The sequence below is a fragment of the Dioscorea cayenensis genome, chromosome 19 (assembly GCF_009730915.1).
Source record: "Dioscorea cayenensis subsp. rotundata cultivar TDr96_F1 chromosome 19, TDr96_F1_v2_PseudoChromosome.rev07_lg8_w22 25.fasta, whole genome shotgun sequence".
In the NCBI taxonomy this organism is placed as follows: Eukaryota; Viridiplantae; Streptophyta; class Magnoliopsida; order Dioscoreales; family Dioscoreaceae; genus Dioscorea; species Dioscorea cayenensis.
The window spans coordinates 31023905-31038797 of record NC_052489.1 but is presented as its reverse complement, the minus strand read 5'-3'; the positions used below and the strand labels follow the sequence as shown (position 1 = coordinate 31038797).

The window sequence follows — 14893 nt, the reverse complement described above, 5'->3', positions numbered from 1 at the left end:
AGGCAAATAAATGAAATAAAATAAATAAACATGGAATCAATTTTAAAATTCATTAAACTATAAAAGTGGAGAAGAAAATCCCTTGATGGTTATTATTATTATATCATAAAATTACAAGAAAGCAAAGGCGCGAGTTATTATGTCATTCATTTAATAAGTGGAAACCATGAGAGCCCTTATTATTATTGGCTGCAACAAAGCGAATAGATCGTTATATAATAAGAGTCAAGCAGCGGTAAAGAGCAGCGATGGCGAAACGATGCGAGTTCTGGCTGCCAAGCAAACGTCGTCACTGCGCCAATGCTCCCCTTCCCAACTCTTCGTAAACCCTAATCCTATCATCTTTCCCTTCTCTCTTACCTTTCCATCTCTGAAGCTCTCACCATCTCCATCTCAATCTGTTTGATCCTCAGGTACTGTGGAAATCATGATCCCTCCTTCATCGATCTTCGCGTTCCCTGCCCTATCGATCCCTCTCAGTATATCAAAATCCCAAACCTTGATTTCTCTCTTTTATTTGTGATTTTTCTAACTAGGAATCATTGATTTTTTTTTTTTCTCTCTCTCTTTCTTTTACTCTTGTTGCTCTCTAGTTCAGTGACGAAAGAGAGCTTGAAATCGCATCTGAAAAGATGCCCCTTTGCCAAGCAAGCGAGAGATCTCGAGTCCCAGCCCTACTTCTCCGAAGACATCAACACCAGCTCCGCTGATTCCGAAGATGAAATAGTTAGCTCTGATGCCAAGAGGAAGGCCATTCATGAGCTAACACCTTTGGATTTCCACCATCTTATCACAAAGATCAAATCTCTCCACTCTACTATCTGTTCCGAGATGCAGGTTTCCTTGCTCATCCCTGAAAGATGTAGCAAATGGATGAATGGAATGCAGGAAAGGTGCGCCATGTGGGATTTTTATCAAACATGTCTCTTTGATGGATTGATTTCTTGTTTTGTGTGTATGCAGGCAGGTGCCGTTCCAAGAGAAGCATGCAGTGCAGCAGGCGTCGATCATTGGGAATATGGAGGAGTTTGGGATGATTTCGAAACCTCTAGGAGACTGCAGTGGTTTGCATGGAGAAAAGGGTGAGGGTGCAGCCATAGTAGAGTTTGGAGCTGGAAGAGGATACCTTGCTCATATGCTTGCTGATTGCTATGGCTTCAACAAGGTCTTTCTTATTGAGCGGCGATCTTACAAGCTCAAGGTTAGTTCTTCTTCTTCTTCTTCTTCTTCTTCTTCTTGATCCAGTATTTTGTGTCTTTTTAACATTTTGTTAGTATTTAAGAATATGCTGCTAAATGCTGGTTTATATAAATCTAGTAGTGTATGAGGTTTTGGTGATGAACTGAGAGGAAGAGTAGACAAGTCATGCTGTAATGGAAAATGGATAATTTCAATTGCAATTTTATTCTCAGTAGCTATACTTGCTCAAACAAATCATCAACTTAAATTAAATATATTCTTGATATTTTTTATCAGTTTGTTATTTTGTATGTTGCACTTATGCTAGAACTCAATAGTCAACAATGTAAAATGGCACATTGTTTTTCCTTATTTTTGGATTTGTTTTTAATTTCATCATCAATATCACACAGACAGATGATCTGCTTCTTGACTTGTAGGCTGATCGAAGTTTACGGCAAAAAGAAAGTCTAGTTTTTGAGCGTTTAAGAATTGACAGTAAGATTTTCAGCTTGCTTTTCCCATACTGTTACAAGCTACATAGGTTTTATCATGAAAAACCAAGTTGTCTGCTGTATTGGCAGAGGTTGACATCATATAGTTCTTCAGTGTTTTCTATTTCTATTTTCAGAGTTGAAATGCTTTTCATTTATTTCATAGTCTCTTTGATTTTACAGTAAAAGACTTGAATCTGCGTGCAATTGACTCCCTGAAAGAACTTCCCTACCTCGCTATTGGTAAACATCTTTGTGGACCTGCAACAGGTTAGTTCACGTCTTAGTGGAAACACATGAGATTACAAGCTAAGCTCTCAGAGTTGTTTCTCAATGTTGATTTTCATTCTCAATACTGATTTTCATTGATAACACAGATTTGACCATAAGGTGTTGCCTTCCTGATCAAAGCATTCCTAACAAGGGACTTACGTTCACTGGTTCTTATATACAAGGCCTTGCTCTTGCAACATGTTGCCACCATCTTTGCCAATGGAAGCATTACATAAGTGATCACTCTCACCTATTAGTTTCCACAATCAAACCATTTATACATTTGTTTAGCCTTTTTTGGTTAATATGGTTTATATATGTTTATAGGAAGTTTTAATCAAGAAACCTCTTATCCGTGTATGGTGTGACATACTTTGGTTGTATCTCAATATTTCAGATAAGGATTTATTTTCAAAACTGGGCATCACAAAGGCCGTATTCCACGCAATTACATGGTTTAGTAGCTGGGCTGTTGATGCAGATCACAGTTCAGAACTTACTGACATGAACGATCAAGGAATCCATCTAACCACCAGGTGCGCTTCCTTCCGTGATTAGTCTGTGTTTTAACAAAGCTGATGGTGAAAGTGCACCCTGCCAATGTCTTCCTTCAGTCCCACATCTAAAATTGTTTTCAACTAGAACGCAATGATATGCACTTACTTTTGAAGAGTTGAATCAATTAGCAGTAGTTTATTTTATTACCAGGTGCAGTCTTTTTTTGACAATATGCATATTTCTTAAAGTGAACTTAATCCTTTGTTTTTGTTTCCCGGCTAATTAATGCAGAGAGACTGAGGAAACTGGCAAAGAAATCAGAGGAGTTGATGAAATTATTAGAAAAATGCCCCAGTTGGAGAGGGCTGTTCTAGGCTTCATGTGCAAAGAGATTATTGATATGGGTAGGTTGTTCTGGTTAAGAGAAAGAGGATTATTAGATGCACAGCTCAGGAAGTATGTTCCATCAAACATTTCACCCGAAAATCATCTCCTCGTTGCAAAACAGCCTGCTTGATTTTTCAACCAATTCACTAATTTAAAGCGGAGTCCCAACATATGGCATTGCAAGATGTTAGACCAGATTTTTCTTATTTTGATGTAAGGTGGACATGATACTGAAGCCTATCGCTACTTCGAATCCCCTGACGGTCCTTGTAGCACTCTGCTCTAATCATATAGAGTTAGCTTCACTGCTACACTAGTAGTTCCATGGCATGCTTTTGATTGCAAAATCCAACATCCAGAACAACTCAACAAAGATTGAAGTACAACCATCCGGCATTTCATAATGTCATTTTGGCATCATACTCGATAGAAAGTGTTGCACATTTTAAATCTTGATTAATACAGAAAATTGGTCAAAATTTATGTGGAAAGATGTAGAAATACCCAAACAGAAAAGGAAAATCAACCACCGCTGAGAATATCTGATGCATAAGCAGGCAATGAAGAAGCATGATAATATCAATGAACCAAGATATTTCGGTTATAATTATAACTCTGGATGTTATTTACATATAATGGTAATCAGATCCTTGTATCACTAAATTTGCAAAAGCCTCACAAGTCATGCAGCACTAATGTCAGTGATAGAAATTAAAAAAAAAAATTGGGATAAAATTTGTTAAATAATTTTTTTAAAAAAAAAAATCATAACAGAATGATAGTAAAGCTTTGCACCCTAAGATGGTGGGGGTCAGTCTATGATACCTGGTAATAAATAGATCTCTATTCTCTGTTTGCAAATCTGTGCTGATGAGCTACATACCTCCCTCTCCCAACTGTTAAAATTAATATAGAATGTGAATGTGAGAATGCTTTTAAATCATAAAGGGAAACGCGAACAAACAAAATCAGTAATAAACAAGGATAATAACCTTCGATCTACTAGAACTTGTCACTAATCTCATGTACTGATCACGGCCTTCTGAATTGCGAGCCATGGACTGCACTCTTGCTAAAGCTTTCTCTACAGCAGCAGCTTTCTGTTTTCGGCCAAGACTAAGAAATTCATAGTCATCAGTTGTTCCATCTTTTGGTGCAACAGAACCACCTAGTTTATCAGCATGAAAGCCACGTAATCCAGCTCCCTTGCGCCTCCAGCGCAATATGGCCTTTTCGACAATACTCACAGACCAGACAACCTTTTTGTATTGCTTGCGAACTTGGTGCCCTCTAACATGCGCCTGAAGATTAAAGCCACCCATCAGCACAACTCACCATTAAAAACAACAGTTAATTGTTGAACAGAGTTCCTAGCCAAGAAGATCTACCATGACATTTCACTTTGCACAACTTCTACAAAGATTGGATATAGTGCTCAAAGAGTAAATATTCACAAATAGATATGTGACTCAGATTTAAAATTCATGCCTGGATTGGTTTTTAGCTAATTGCCAGGACTAGATTTAAGCAATTAAATTTTAGCAACCTAAAAATATCCTTATAATACTTCAAAAAGAGTTCATAATGCACCTGAATTTTCACAATCCGGTCCCGGATCTTTAAGAAATCTGTTCTCCCTCTCCATCCAAAATATTTTCATTGAATTTTTACAGCAGCAGCAGCACGAAGAGCATCACTGTAGTGATTGAGTTTTTGGAGCTTACTGCTTAGAGAAGACACTATTATTGCTTCATTTAATATCTCAGGTTTCTCATCTTTCAGTCTCATCAATTGTCTGTGTCGGAATGAAAGCACTCTGAAAGCAGATTGAATACGTGCAGCTGCTTGCGCTGAATTCCACACAGCAGCAAGAGAACCTTGGAACGGGATTTGCTCATCTTTTTTTCCATCTGCAGGATCTACACTTGAATCTTGCACTGCCTCAATGGCCTTCTTTGCAGCAAGGTCCACTGAATCATTACCCATCATATTGTCCTTAAGAGTAATTGCTGAGAGGTGACTGATCAAATCAGCTTCAGCCAAATACCCTGCAATGCCCTTATGTCCTCTGTTTGATGCTAAATCAGCAGCAGTATGACCTCCTGGAGAAGCTGACGTAGGATCCTGGACTGCACCAGGTGCAGTGCCCAATCTGATAAGTTGAACAACAGCCTCTTCCCTGACCAATCAGCATGAAATGCAATTATTAGGAAATGACATACTGATGCTAAAATAATCCACTAAATTAAAAATAAGTAGATAAGATAATCTGAGCCAGACAAAATGCATATTCAAACGATGGAGCACAAAATACGATCCATAAAATACCCAGAACTCCAACAACAGATGGGACTTAACATCTTGAAACACCTTGGCCAAACGAAGACTATAAAATAAAAAGTCGAAAAGACCAATGGAAATGCAAAACGGCAAGATGCCGGAATAAGTGATGGCAAAATAATGCAACATCCTAGCACCACTAGATTTCAGATACATCAGTTCAAACTAACCTGCCATAGAATGCAGCCCAATGAAGCCCAGTCTTGCCATGTGCATCTCTAAAATTAGGATTTCCACCAGCACTAACTATGGGCCAAATGGCCCATTCATATCCAAGAGCGGCTGCATAATGGATAGCACCTAGTCCTTCCTCATCCAGGATATTAGGACCTCTGCCTTCTTTATGAACCTTAGCATGTAACCAATCCCGGAGTTTGCCCTTCAATAACATCTGGATCAGCACGTCTGCAACATCACCTTTGTGTACCGAAGAAGCCTTAGACTGTTCTTTAAGCCTGTCCCATCCATTATCATCCATACTTACATTCAAAAACAACTCATTAACCAGGGCACATTTGGTGCAGTTCTCAAGAGGACAGGCTACCGCTCTTGCGCTTAATAACTTTGCAAATTGTACTTGAAGATGGATTTTTTCTCTAGATACCAGTGTGCTATTGATGAAGTCTTCACGAAATTCGAATTCCCGAACCTCACTGCAAGCTAGCCTATTGCTGCAGGTGACATAGAACGGAACTCTTCCAGGAGCATGTGAAGGAGCTTGACACCTAAGGACATTACCTGTCAAAACTTCAGCAGAAACTTCATGTTCACCAAACATGCAACACCATTTGATGCTGCTGGGATCTATGCCGCCCAGAAAGGTGCCTGAAATCAAAACCTGATTTGTGACTAATAGTTAGATCCATAAAATAAAATCAGACAAAAATGAAGAATGAAAAACTAAAGGTTTACATAATTATAAGAATCTTAGCAAGAAGAGCTAACACACCTTTGTTTCCACCTTAGAAAAGGCCCAAGCCCAATCAGGTGAGAAGTCAATAATGCTGAAGGACTGGTTCTGAGAAATGGAGGGGCCAAGTAAATCCATATCCAATTGCATATGACGGAATAGGCTAGTTACCTCTTTGCTGTCATTCTGTGTATCAAATGACCTCAAATAGCTACCAGACTCGGAAGTCATCAATGAGTTGTCACAATCCCTGCCCATTTCCTTATTCATCCATCTCCCAAAGCTGTCTAGTTTCTTCAGATCTCCATGCTCCCTATAATCTACATCACCTAAAGCATACTCTTTAAGATAGGACGCTTCGTTTGTAAAATCTAAGTGCTGGCCTGAAGCTGTGGAGTTCACTTGAGAATCTTTCGTACTTCCAAGTTGAGGTGCCGCAGAGAAATGGTACTCATCAGGTGCACCATCCACTTCGAGCTTAGGATTTACAGGATTATAAGCATTTGGTTTATACACCTCCTTAACCTAAAAGATACAACATTCACATTATAAAGAAAAATAAAATAATAGCTGAATAAATTAAGGGGGGCAAAAAAGAAAAATAAATGCTATTGCATAGGTAAAATTTCCAGCTTATATGAGTTTTTACCTGAACGCTTCTAGTGTCAGATCCCATGATTGCATGTTCCGGAGAACCTGTTAAAAGCTCTTGTTTGTCATATGTTCCTTTATCAGAACACATCACAGAGTCTGTCATGGCCACAGGCATACTACTAGCACAATTTGGTTGTACTGATAAAATTTTTTGCTCTTGAAAGTCTGCATATTTTCTGAGGATTTCAGTCTTTGTGGATGAGTTTATAGCATAGTTAAGGGTTTCAGGCAAGGTAGATGAACTTGCATCAACGCCACAATTTATTTGACAATGTAGACCTAAAGAGAAAAAAAGATTGTCAAAACAACTTGCATAGAAACCAACCCTAGAAAGAAGACTTCTGATTAAAATTTGAGAGTGGGCATTAAACTATGTAAAAGAAATGCTTTTCATAGCAAAGCAGACAAATGCTATATGTTCTTCATAGGAAAATACCAGTTAATTGAGAAGTTCCATGGGCTATGTGTTGCCCTTCACTTAGTGTTGAATTTTGGGGATGCCCTTGAGGCAAATAAAAAGCATTTATTGGCTTGCCGAATCCTGCAGGATCTATCAATCCACTAACATTAATGTTATTATTGTCAACATTATTCCTTGGCAAAGATGCAAAATTGAATTCAGTGTTAGAAATAGAATCAAGGGGACACCTCCATAGTCAACAACAGAATCTGCTTCCTCAAATTCAGAAGAAAGACTTTGACCGGAACTACTTTGAGCACCAAACGTGCAATTAATCGACCCTGGGTCTGAATTTAACAAGCAAGGCACACTGGAGTTGATTCCCTGTAGAAAGAGGAATAAAATATACCATTTTATATGCAAAGTATAATGTTGCCCATGAAGAGAAACTTCTCCAAAATGATTTAAAATCTAAGATTATGAATTGTCTCAGTAAGCACAATGGTTAGCTACCAGAGATGAAAGTACAGGTGGATGAGAAAAAACCTCATTAACATCTCTGTAGTGAACAAGCACAATGTGCTCCAAATTTCTGGAAGAAAAAAGTAACAGTCAAAGTAAATTTAAAATCAACCCAATAAAGAAAATAACACATTTTGATTGCAATAGGATCTTTCATAGGAGAATTTAAATACAGACGCTTGTTTTCCTTAAAAATAAAAACAGTAGTGTCTACAACGAGAGGGTGCTCCATGTAGTCTACCAGTGTTTTTCAAGAGTAGACAAGGGGAGAATAAGTAAAATACCAAATCTAGAACACTAGAGAAAGGAAGTGAATGTGCAAATAAGAATCCAGGCAAAGTTCTTCTCAACAAGCAGGGTGAAGTCATAAATAGATGTGCCCATCAAACACGCCCAACCACAGTTAATGCATGCATAAGTGACATCAAATCTAAAAATACTCATACCAGAACACATGTTTCACATATAATCGATGTTCCTATAGTTACATAGAAAACTGGTATTAAAGGAAGAGAGGATCTGGGTTCATGCTCATGAATGCTATGGCTGGATGTAGATGCTCTGTTTTTCAGATTAGCAAGAACCTCAATCACGGGAGGCAATGGGCTGGATGTTTCCATGTTGCTGCAAAATCACACTTCTCTATTCAAGTCAGATCGATAGCCAAGCCATGTTTATTTCTTCTGCACTAGTTGATGGCTAATTGTGAGACATATCTATAATTGATTTTATAACCATATTAAGTCGTTGACATGAATAATAGCCAAAATAATTGTCATGGTCTCAATTTTGTGCTTAACATAACATGAACCAACACTAAACTATTACAGCTATTTCAGTAAAAACACTCCTTTTTAATTGATTTTTTCCTTAAAAGATAAACAAAACTCAGAAAATATGATCCCCTTTTCTGCAGATAGGAGGTAAACAAAGATAGGGAAGAACATAACAAGTGCTTCAAAGCTCCATCTAGCCTAATGTAGAAGAAAATAAACAACATGATCCATACACATGCAAGTAACAAGCTCAGATGAACTGAATTTGTAGCTCATTTACTCACCCATCAAGTAACCAATAGCTTCGTCTCTGGAAATTCTCATTGTCCTCACCATGAGCATAGTAGCAATGCAGAACATCTATACTGCCAGACTAGAATGAAAAGGAGTAAACATGAACATCATCATAACAAAAGTGCAAAACGGAATGATGCCTTTCAAGGGTTTTCACCCAATTCCAGCTCAGGTGTACAAGAGTTAAATAATTTATAAAATGATAAAGGAAAAAAAAACCAATAGCAAGGCCTTGACTTTCAAGAATGTTAATATGCGGAAGTGAAAGTAGAGACCTTTAGTTTTTCATGAGCTTCCCGAACAGTTTTCCCATCCTTCTTCTTTCTCCAAGAATGGCCATCTTTACGAAAATATCTAAGCACCTTCCGATCGAATAAGAACAAAGAACCACCTGCAAGATGATGATATGAAACTCATGGGTAACTTAGGAAAAGCAGGAGCTTAGGTTGGCTAAAATGATTACAATGTTCCTAACTTGAACACGTTAATAATCTTGTTAGATTTCATAGACAAGCAGCGTAATACCATTGAAAAGGAAAGAATGAATATTCTATACAAAGGCAAGAAAGGACACATCCTTTATAATCAAGAAACATAAACATTAGCCAGCAGGATAACAAGAAGACCAAAAACATGATAAACCAGACAGGAACTTCATGAACTCCTAAATCATCAGCCATCCAATGCCAAAGAGAGATGAAAACGAGAAGACATATATACTTGAAGGTTTGTAAGGGGGATCTGGAGTCAATGAGAACTTCTGGTAGTTGCGAAGTATTTCACAAATTTCAGTTGGACGCAACCAGCGGGTCTTGGCCTCTAACACAATCTGTCCAATGTCTGTCCACAAAACAAATACATTAGATTACATCACACTCAAGAACTTCACATATATTCTTGCACCGGATATACACATCAACTTCTGAACACACCACCGAAAAATCAAGAACACGTTCCATACTAATTATATACTAAAATGCCGAAAACAACAACATTTCCTTCATAATAAAACACTCAATAGGTCATCCGCATTGGCACATGACATTCTTATTCATAAAAACAAGAAAATATCACGATCAAGAAATATGAGCTTTATTAACAAACACAAACAAAAACAAATGAATTCCAAGAAGAAAAAATTTCATAGTCATCTGCATTGATGCATGACATTCTTAATAAAAAAAAAAAACAAGCAAGAAAATAAGGAAAACCTCATGACCAAGAAATAAGAACTTAAGAAACACACGCAAATCAGAGATCAAAACACAAACAAGAAACAACGAAATCCAACAAGAGAAACATCAAGCGAATGGAATCGAAAGGAAGCAGGAGGACTTACCCAGTTGAGAATTCAGAGAGAATCTCCTAGGCTCCGCCATCCGCCTGCGAGGGCTGTCATGAGAGGAGGAATCAGGAGTTTCGGATAGGATCAGGAGCGATGACAACGATCATGGACGGGGGGGGAGCGAAAACCCTAACAATCCCCGTGATGTGACACCAAAAAGAGGGAAAAAGAGAAGGGTTTGAAGATCGAAGAAGAAGAACAAAAGAAGGGGCTTTTAGGGAAAGAGAGATCGGACACGCAAGTCAAGAGACCTTTACCGGTCTTCACACCAAGATGCCGTTCCTTCTTTCCTTGTATTTTGATGGACCTTCTTTACATGCAACCCCCTCACTTGTTTATATTTACTGTTGAGCCAAAAAAAAAAGGACACTGTTTCTATAAGAATGCATTAATTATTTTGTTTTTGAAGGGGTGTTTTGTAAATTTTTCTTGGAAACCATGACTTGGAGGCCAAGAAAACTAGGAGAAGAGGAGTCCAGCTTGGCACGTGCGCGTGTGTACTCTCTGTCTATCTCACATGAGCTCGGTGCTCAAAAATGAAAAAACATGATGACAGCTTAACACCATATTCAAGCTAAAATGATCTCCAATGCCTTTATTTTTTTATTTATAAAGGCCTCATTCATTAGCAGGAGCTTGATGGAAAATAAAGTTTGGGAAGTTAAAAGGTTACAAAATATATATATATATATATATATATATATATATATCCGTCTCTGTTTAAGTAGAATAATATTGAAGTATGGAACAACAAGCAACATTAGTTACAATGTCAGAATACAGCCTTAATGAATAATCAGTTGTTACAGAAGAAATGAAAGCTCAGAGATTTCTCATCAGAGGAATGACTGGTAGTAGGATGAAAATAAAATTAACAACAGTGGTGCTCAGTGTTCCGAGCTATTTGGTTCCTCATTTCCATGTTGACTTAAGGATTCATCCTGGAACCAAGAGACATGTCATTAATGAGTTTTTAAAAAAAATTATAGATACTGAAAAGTGCAATAAATATAATGTACCTTAATGCAGACATAGATGTAATGTATTTCAGGGTTTGAGCCAAGAACTGCTGTTGCTAAGCTACCATCTTCAGTCCATGGGATTGGCGTGGTTAGGTCCCAGCATCGTTTATCTGCAGTTTTCTCTAATCGATCTAAACATTTGAATCATTTTTATTGCCAAGAGAAATTAGAAAGAAAAATGTGATTAGAAAATCGTAAACCACCTGTTCAGATAAGGAAAACACACCACTGAATTACGCAGGGAATACATAATTTTTTCCCCCTGATTAAGATATAAAATTTCCACTATGCCGATTAAGAATAAGTATATAAAAAATCCTACCTATAAGGAATTATACGAAAAGAAGAAAAGATGATGCTTGATAAAATTAAAAGAACCACCACATATCACCCAACCACTTATTTGCCATCTTCAGTGACAGACTAACCCTAAAAATTGTGGCATTAATACTCTTTGACTTAGCAAAATACAGTACTCACTAACAAAAATTGACCTGGCTAGTCAAGTTTACAGATGGATTGAGTGAAGGAAAACTTCTCTGGGTTCTAGATGGAGAATAGAAAAGAAGACCACTATCTGAAGACAGACTATCCTCGGCACGTAGGAAAAATAAATTGTAAATCACAAGAATTTCCCATTTATTGTTGCCATTAAATAAACAGAGATGTCAGCTAACCTATTACATGCATATTTATTGTCCAGTAGCGCAGTTCCTTCAGCAAATACAAACGGTAGTTTGGATCTCCATATGTAATCTGTGTTAGCACAACAACAGTCAGTAAGACAATATATACAAAATTGTTTGCTACTCAAATAAAAACAGAACACAAGGATGATTAATATTAATAATCTTGGATAACTCAAAATACATTGGTGGTACCAGAAAATATACTCCTTTATCCTTGAGAACCCTGATAATTTCAAATTCAAACAAAGAAGATCCAAATTAAGCTAAACGAACCAGGTAAAGGATTAAGTTCAATCTAGCAAGCAAATTTTTGCAGATTTTATAATTGTATACCTGCCAACTTCTTCGAGCATCTTAGTTGCATTCTCCTGTGCATCATGTCCACACTAAGGCCAATGACAGCTATGGGTGAGAATATGAGCATAGTATACTATGGTCACAGGTAACAGAGTTAGAAGAAACTCACCATAAGTGAATCAAGTGTACCTGAAAAGGGACTAGCAATATCAAGAAGGCAGCAGGTTTTACAAAATTATGTAATTATTTATTCTAAACAACGATATGCGGAGAATGAACTTCAGAAATATATATATATATATATATATATATATCTATCTATATGCAAAATTAAAAACAGTACCTTTATCAATAACTGCATCGAAGGAACCAGATTCAAAATCACTCATATCTCTCACATCCATTTTAATATCTTCTGATTAGTCGTAAAGAAAATGCCGAAAGAAATAAGAACTCATTTAGAAAATGCTTGACAAATGGAATGGTTAAAAAGAACTGCCCTGTCAGCAGAATATGAATAGGATACACTGGAGAGCTGGTTTGTCCTGGTATTTTGTTTGCATGGCTTCAATCACTACAGACGATATGTCAATATTAACAATGTCCTCATAGCCATCATTTAACATGTCTTCTCCGAGTGCTGTTGATTTATTATCACCATTGACAAAGCACAAATGGAATATTTCAAGATACAAATGGAAAACAACATGTAAAGATCATCAAAATAGCGGTATTAGACCCAGATGTTGTAAAATTATGTATCTAAGGCATATACAATAACATGGAGGCGCTTATAAATTTCAATGTCATAACTACTGTTTTACCAGGTAACCAGCTGCTAAACTTTGAAGCCATTCTTAAATGAGACCAGAGGCAAAAATACCATCTAAATTTAATTTGGCCATTTGTTAAAAAGTGCCTCTTTGATAGCCTGTTCTATTATAGGAATGAATTATGATCTACATCATCAAAATTCCAAGACATAGAACAGTCATAGTCTTACACTTAGACTATGCTGCCTGAATTTTTATTGGCACTCTAAAGGCAAATCATGAAGCATATATATATATATATATATATATATATATGACACACCAGACTCTAGCTGCACTAGATATCTCTTTAACTTATCTCACCATTTTGTCATGACATGAATCCAATATGATAAATAGTGATCACAAATGAACACCTTTAGCTCATTGGTTAACAAAGAAATGCATTCAAAATCAGCAGATTAGTTTTGTATCTTAAATCCCTATCTAGACAAACGATTCGAATTTCATAACTTATTGCTTAAGAAAATGCTTCCAAACTCCTCTTTTTCTGGATTCACTCGCTGCCAAAAACTTCCAATGCCCTAAAACCAGAATCCCACTACATTCTCAATTCTCATTTCTCATTTAATCACACAAACGAGCAATTTATTCGCTCCCCTTCCAAAATCTAATCCATGAAAATCTAATCAGCATGCTAATCTAACTCCAGATCCGATAGGGTAACCAAGTGTTCATGCAAAAAAGCGAATGATTTCACATCAACTGATGTGATCGAAACCCTAGAAACAGAGAGATAAAAAAGAGCATTACCGGAGTTACCACAGCCAACGAGGAGGAGCCGGTGGTGGCGACGGAGATAGAGATCAAACAGCGGCGCGAGGGAGCGGTACTTCTGGTACCACTCGAAGGGACCTGGGTCCTGGCCATAGCGACGATCCCAGTAGGAAGCCTCCCCATATGCGTGCAACGTTGTTGATCCCTGCGTCATCGTTGTTCTCCGAGCTCCGTGGTGGCTGTCAATGGCGTCCGAGCGGGATGGGTGGGAAGTAGATGGAGCGGATCTCCTGGATGATCCGAATCGCATGCGGGTTTCGACCCGGATCCGAATCCGATATGAGGTTCTTGATTAACTCCGTTATTCGTGGCCGGGAGACCATTTCGAAAAGACCGTTTTGTCCTTAAAAGTGGTTATGGATCCGAGGTGCATGTACGGTCTAGACCGTACTATGATTTTTCATGATATTATTGTAGCAATGCGTTATTCCTATTTGTAATTTGTCCATAATTTTTAAAAATTATTAATTCATGAAATAAAGATTTTAAAATTAAAAGGAAACAAATTATATTAGCATTATTTGTAAGGGAATATTAATTGTTTTATCAAAAGTGGAAATTTGCCATAAAAACCCATAAATTTCTAATATTTCTAAACACCCCATTAATTTGAAATCTCTAAAAATCCTTCTTTTTCATACTGATGAATTTGAAACCCCAAGCATGTAATGGAATTAGTTTTGAATTTTTTTAACGAAATTATCCCTTGTAGGGGAAGTTGTGGCAAGTGAGACATGGTTTGACCATACGCCTTTCTATCGCAATAATTTTTTTCTTCTTTAAGAGAAAGCGTTTTTTTCTTTGGTTAATCAGGAGAACATCATTATTGGCACCGGTTTCCTTTTTCTCTCTTCATCTCTTCAGATTTTTCTTTTTCAAAGTTGTCGTTGCCTGGACATCTTCTGTAGGATTGGACCACTGCCTCAAAGGAGAACTCCCTCCAACTCTTGGCGTTTCATTAGTTTAGCGCTCAAGATAATGAGGCGAGGTGGATGTCGTTGAAGATGTTGTGCGGTTTTCTTTGTTTTTGATATTCGATGGGTTTTTCTTCGGTTTGATTTGTAAAGTACTCTATTATAAAGAGAAATTTTTTGGTTTTATTGTGTGATTATTATATGATCTTGTAGTTTGTAGGGAGATTTTTACGGCTGGGGTTACATTTTGTTTTTCATTTGGTCTATGTACGCGATCAAAAGCAATAAT

The 14893-nt window shown here is 37.3% G+C and overlaps 3 protein-coding genes across 4 annotated transcripts; 1 reads left to right on the top strand and 2 right to left on the bottom strand.

The window, feature by feature from the left end:
* The first annotated feature begins 173 nt into the window (after positions 1 to 173).
* On the top strand, positions 174 to 3596 carry LOC120249462 (tRNA:m(4)X modification enzyme TRM13). Of its 2 annotated transcripts, none has more exons than XM_039257975.1 (9): positions 174 to 322; positions 414 to 479; positions 599 to 893; positions 964 to 1201; positions 1620 to 1677; positions 1857 to 1943; positions 2051 to 2182; positions 2344 to 2482; positions 2736 to 3596. In XM_039257975.1, the coding sequence occupies exons 1-9, from the start codon at positions 301 to 303 to the stop codon at positions 2959 to 2961; spliced, it is 1263 nt and encodes a 420-aa protein (XP_039113909.1). In that variant the 5' UTR covers positions 174 to 300; the 3' UTR covers positions 2962 to 3596. The 2 variants fall into 2 exon arrangements, with proteins under 2 accessions (XP_039113909.1, XP_039113908.1); XM_039257974.1 differs by having other exon boundaries at positions 594 to 893.
* On the bottom strand, positions 3590 to 10315 carry LOC120249461 (calmodulin-binding transcription activator 3-like). The gene is made up of 13 exons (XM_039257973.1): positions 10067 to 10315; positions 9448 to 9567; positions 9003 to 9118; positions 8718 to 8806; positions 7649 to 7727; positions 7384 to 7519; positions 7172 to 7285; positions 6731 to 7014; positions 6121 to 6606; positions 5342 to 6009; positions 4422 to 5010; positions 3824 to 4132; positions 3590 to 3727 (listed from the first exon to the last, which is right to left on the bottom strand). Exons 1-11 carry the CDS (start codon positions 10104 to 10106, stop codon positions 4488 to 4490), a joined length of 2655 nt encoding a protein of 884 aa, XP_039113907.1. The 5' UTR covers positions 10107 to 10315; the 3' UTR covers positions 3590 to 3727; positions 3824 to 4132; positions 4422 to 4487.
* A 474-nt stretch (positions 10316 to 10789) lies between these two features.
* On the bottom strand, positions 10790 to 13955 carry LOC120283419 (EEF1A lysine methyltransferase 4-like). Its single transcript, XM_039290101.1, has 9 exons — positions 13667 to 13955; positions 12607 to 12720; positions 12424 to 12492; positions 12250 to 12269; positions 12117 to 12169; positions 11976 to 12006; positions 11772 to 11850; positions 11092 to 11225; positions 10790 to 11013 (listed from the first exon to the last, which is right to left on the bottom strand). The coding sequence occupies exons 1-9, from the start codon at positions 13938 to 13940 to the stop codon at positions 10960 to 10962; spliced, it is 828 nt and encodes a 275-aa protein (XP_039146035.1). The 5' UTR covers positions 13941 to 13955; the 3' UTR covers positions 10790 to 10959.
* Positions 13956 to 14893: the final 938 nt, after the last annotated feature.

Coding starts and splice junctions, on each gene's coding strand:
- LOC120249461 (XM_039257973.1), bottom strand. CDS start 10,106: ATGGCGGAGCCTAGGAGATTCTCTCTGAATTCTCAACTGG. Junction 9,568..10,066: donor CTCTCTGAATTCTCAACTGG/GTAAGTCCTCCT, acceptor TTTTGTGGACAG/ACATTGGACAGATTGTGTTA. Junction 9,119..9,447: donor TCCCCCTTACAAACCTTCAA/GTATATATGTCT, acceptor ATCATCTTGCAG/GTGGTTCTTTGTTCTTATTC.
- LOC120283419 (XM_039290101.1), bottom strand. CDS start 13,940: ATGCGATTCGGATCATCCAGGAGATCCGCTCCATCTACTTCCCACCCA. Junction 12,493..12,606: donor GGACAAACCAGCTCTCCAGT/GTATCCTATTCA, acceptor ACTAATCAGAAG/ATATTAAAATGGATGTGAGA. Junction 11,226..11,771: donor AATAAATATGCATGTAATAG/GTTAGCTGACAT, acceptor TCAAATGTTTAG/ATCGATTAGAGAAAACTGCA.
- LOC120249462 (XM_039257974.1), top strand. CDS start 249: ATGGCGAAACGATGCGAGTTCTGGCTGCCAAGCAAACGTCGTCACTGC. Junction 1,944..2,050: donor TCTTTGTGGACCTGCAACAG/GTTAGTTCACGT, acceptor TTGATAACACAG/ATTTGACCATAAGGTGTTGC. Junction 2,183..2,343: donor CCAATGGAAGCATTACATAA/GTGATCACTCTC, acceptor TCAATATTTCAG/ATAAGGATTTATTTTCAAAA.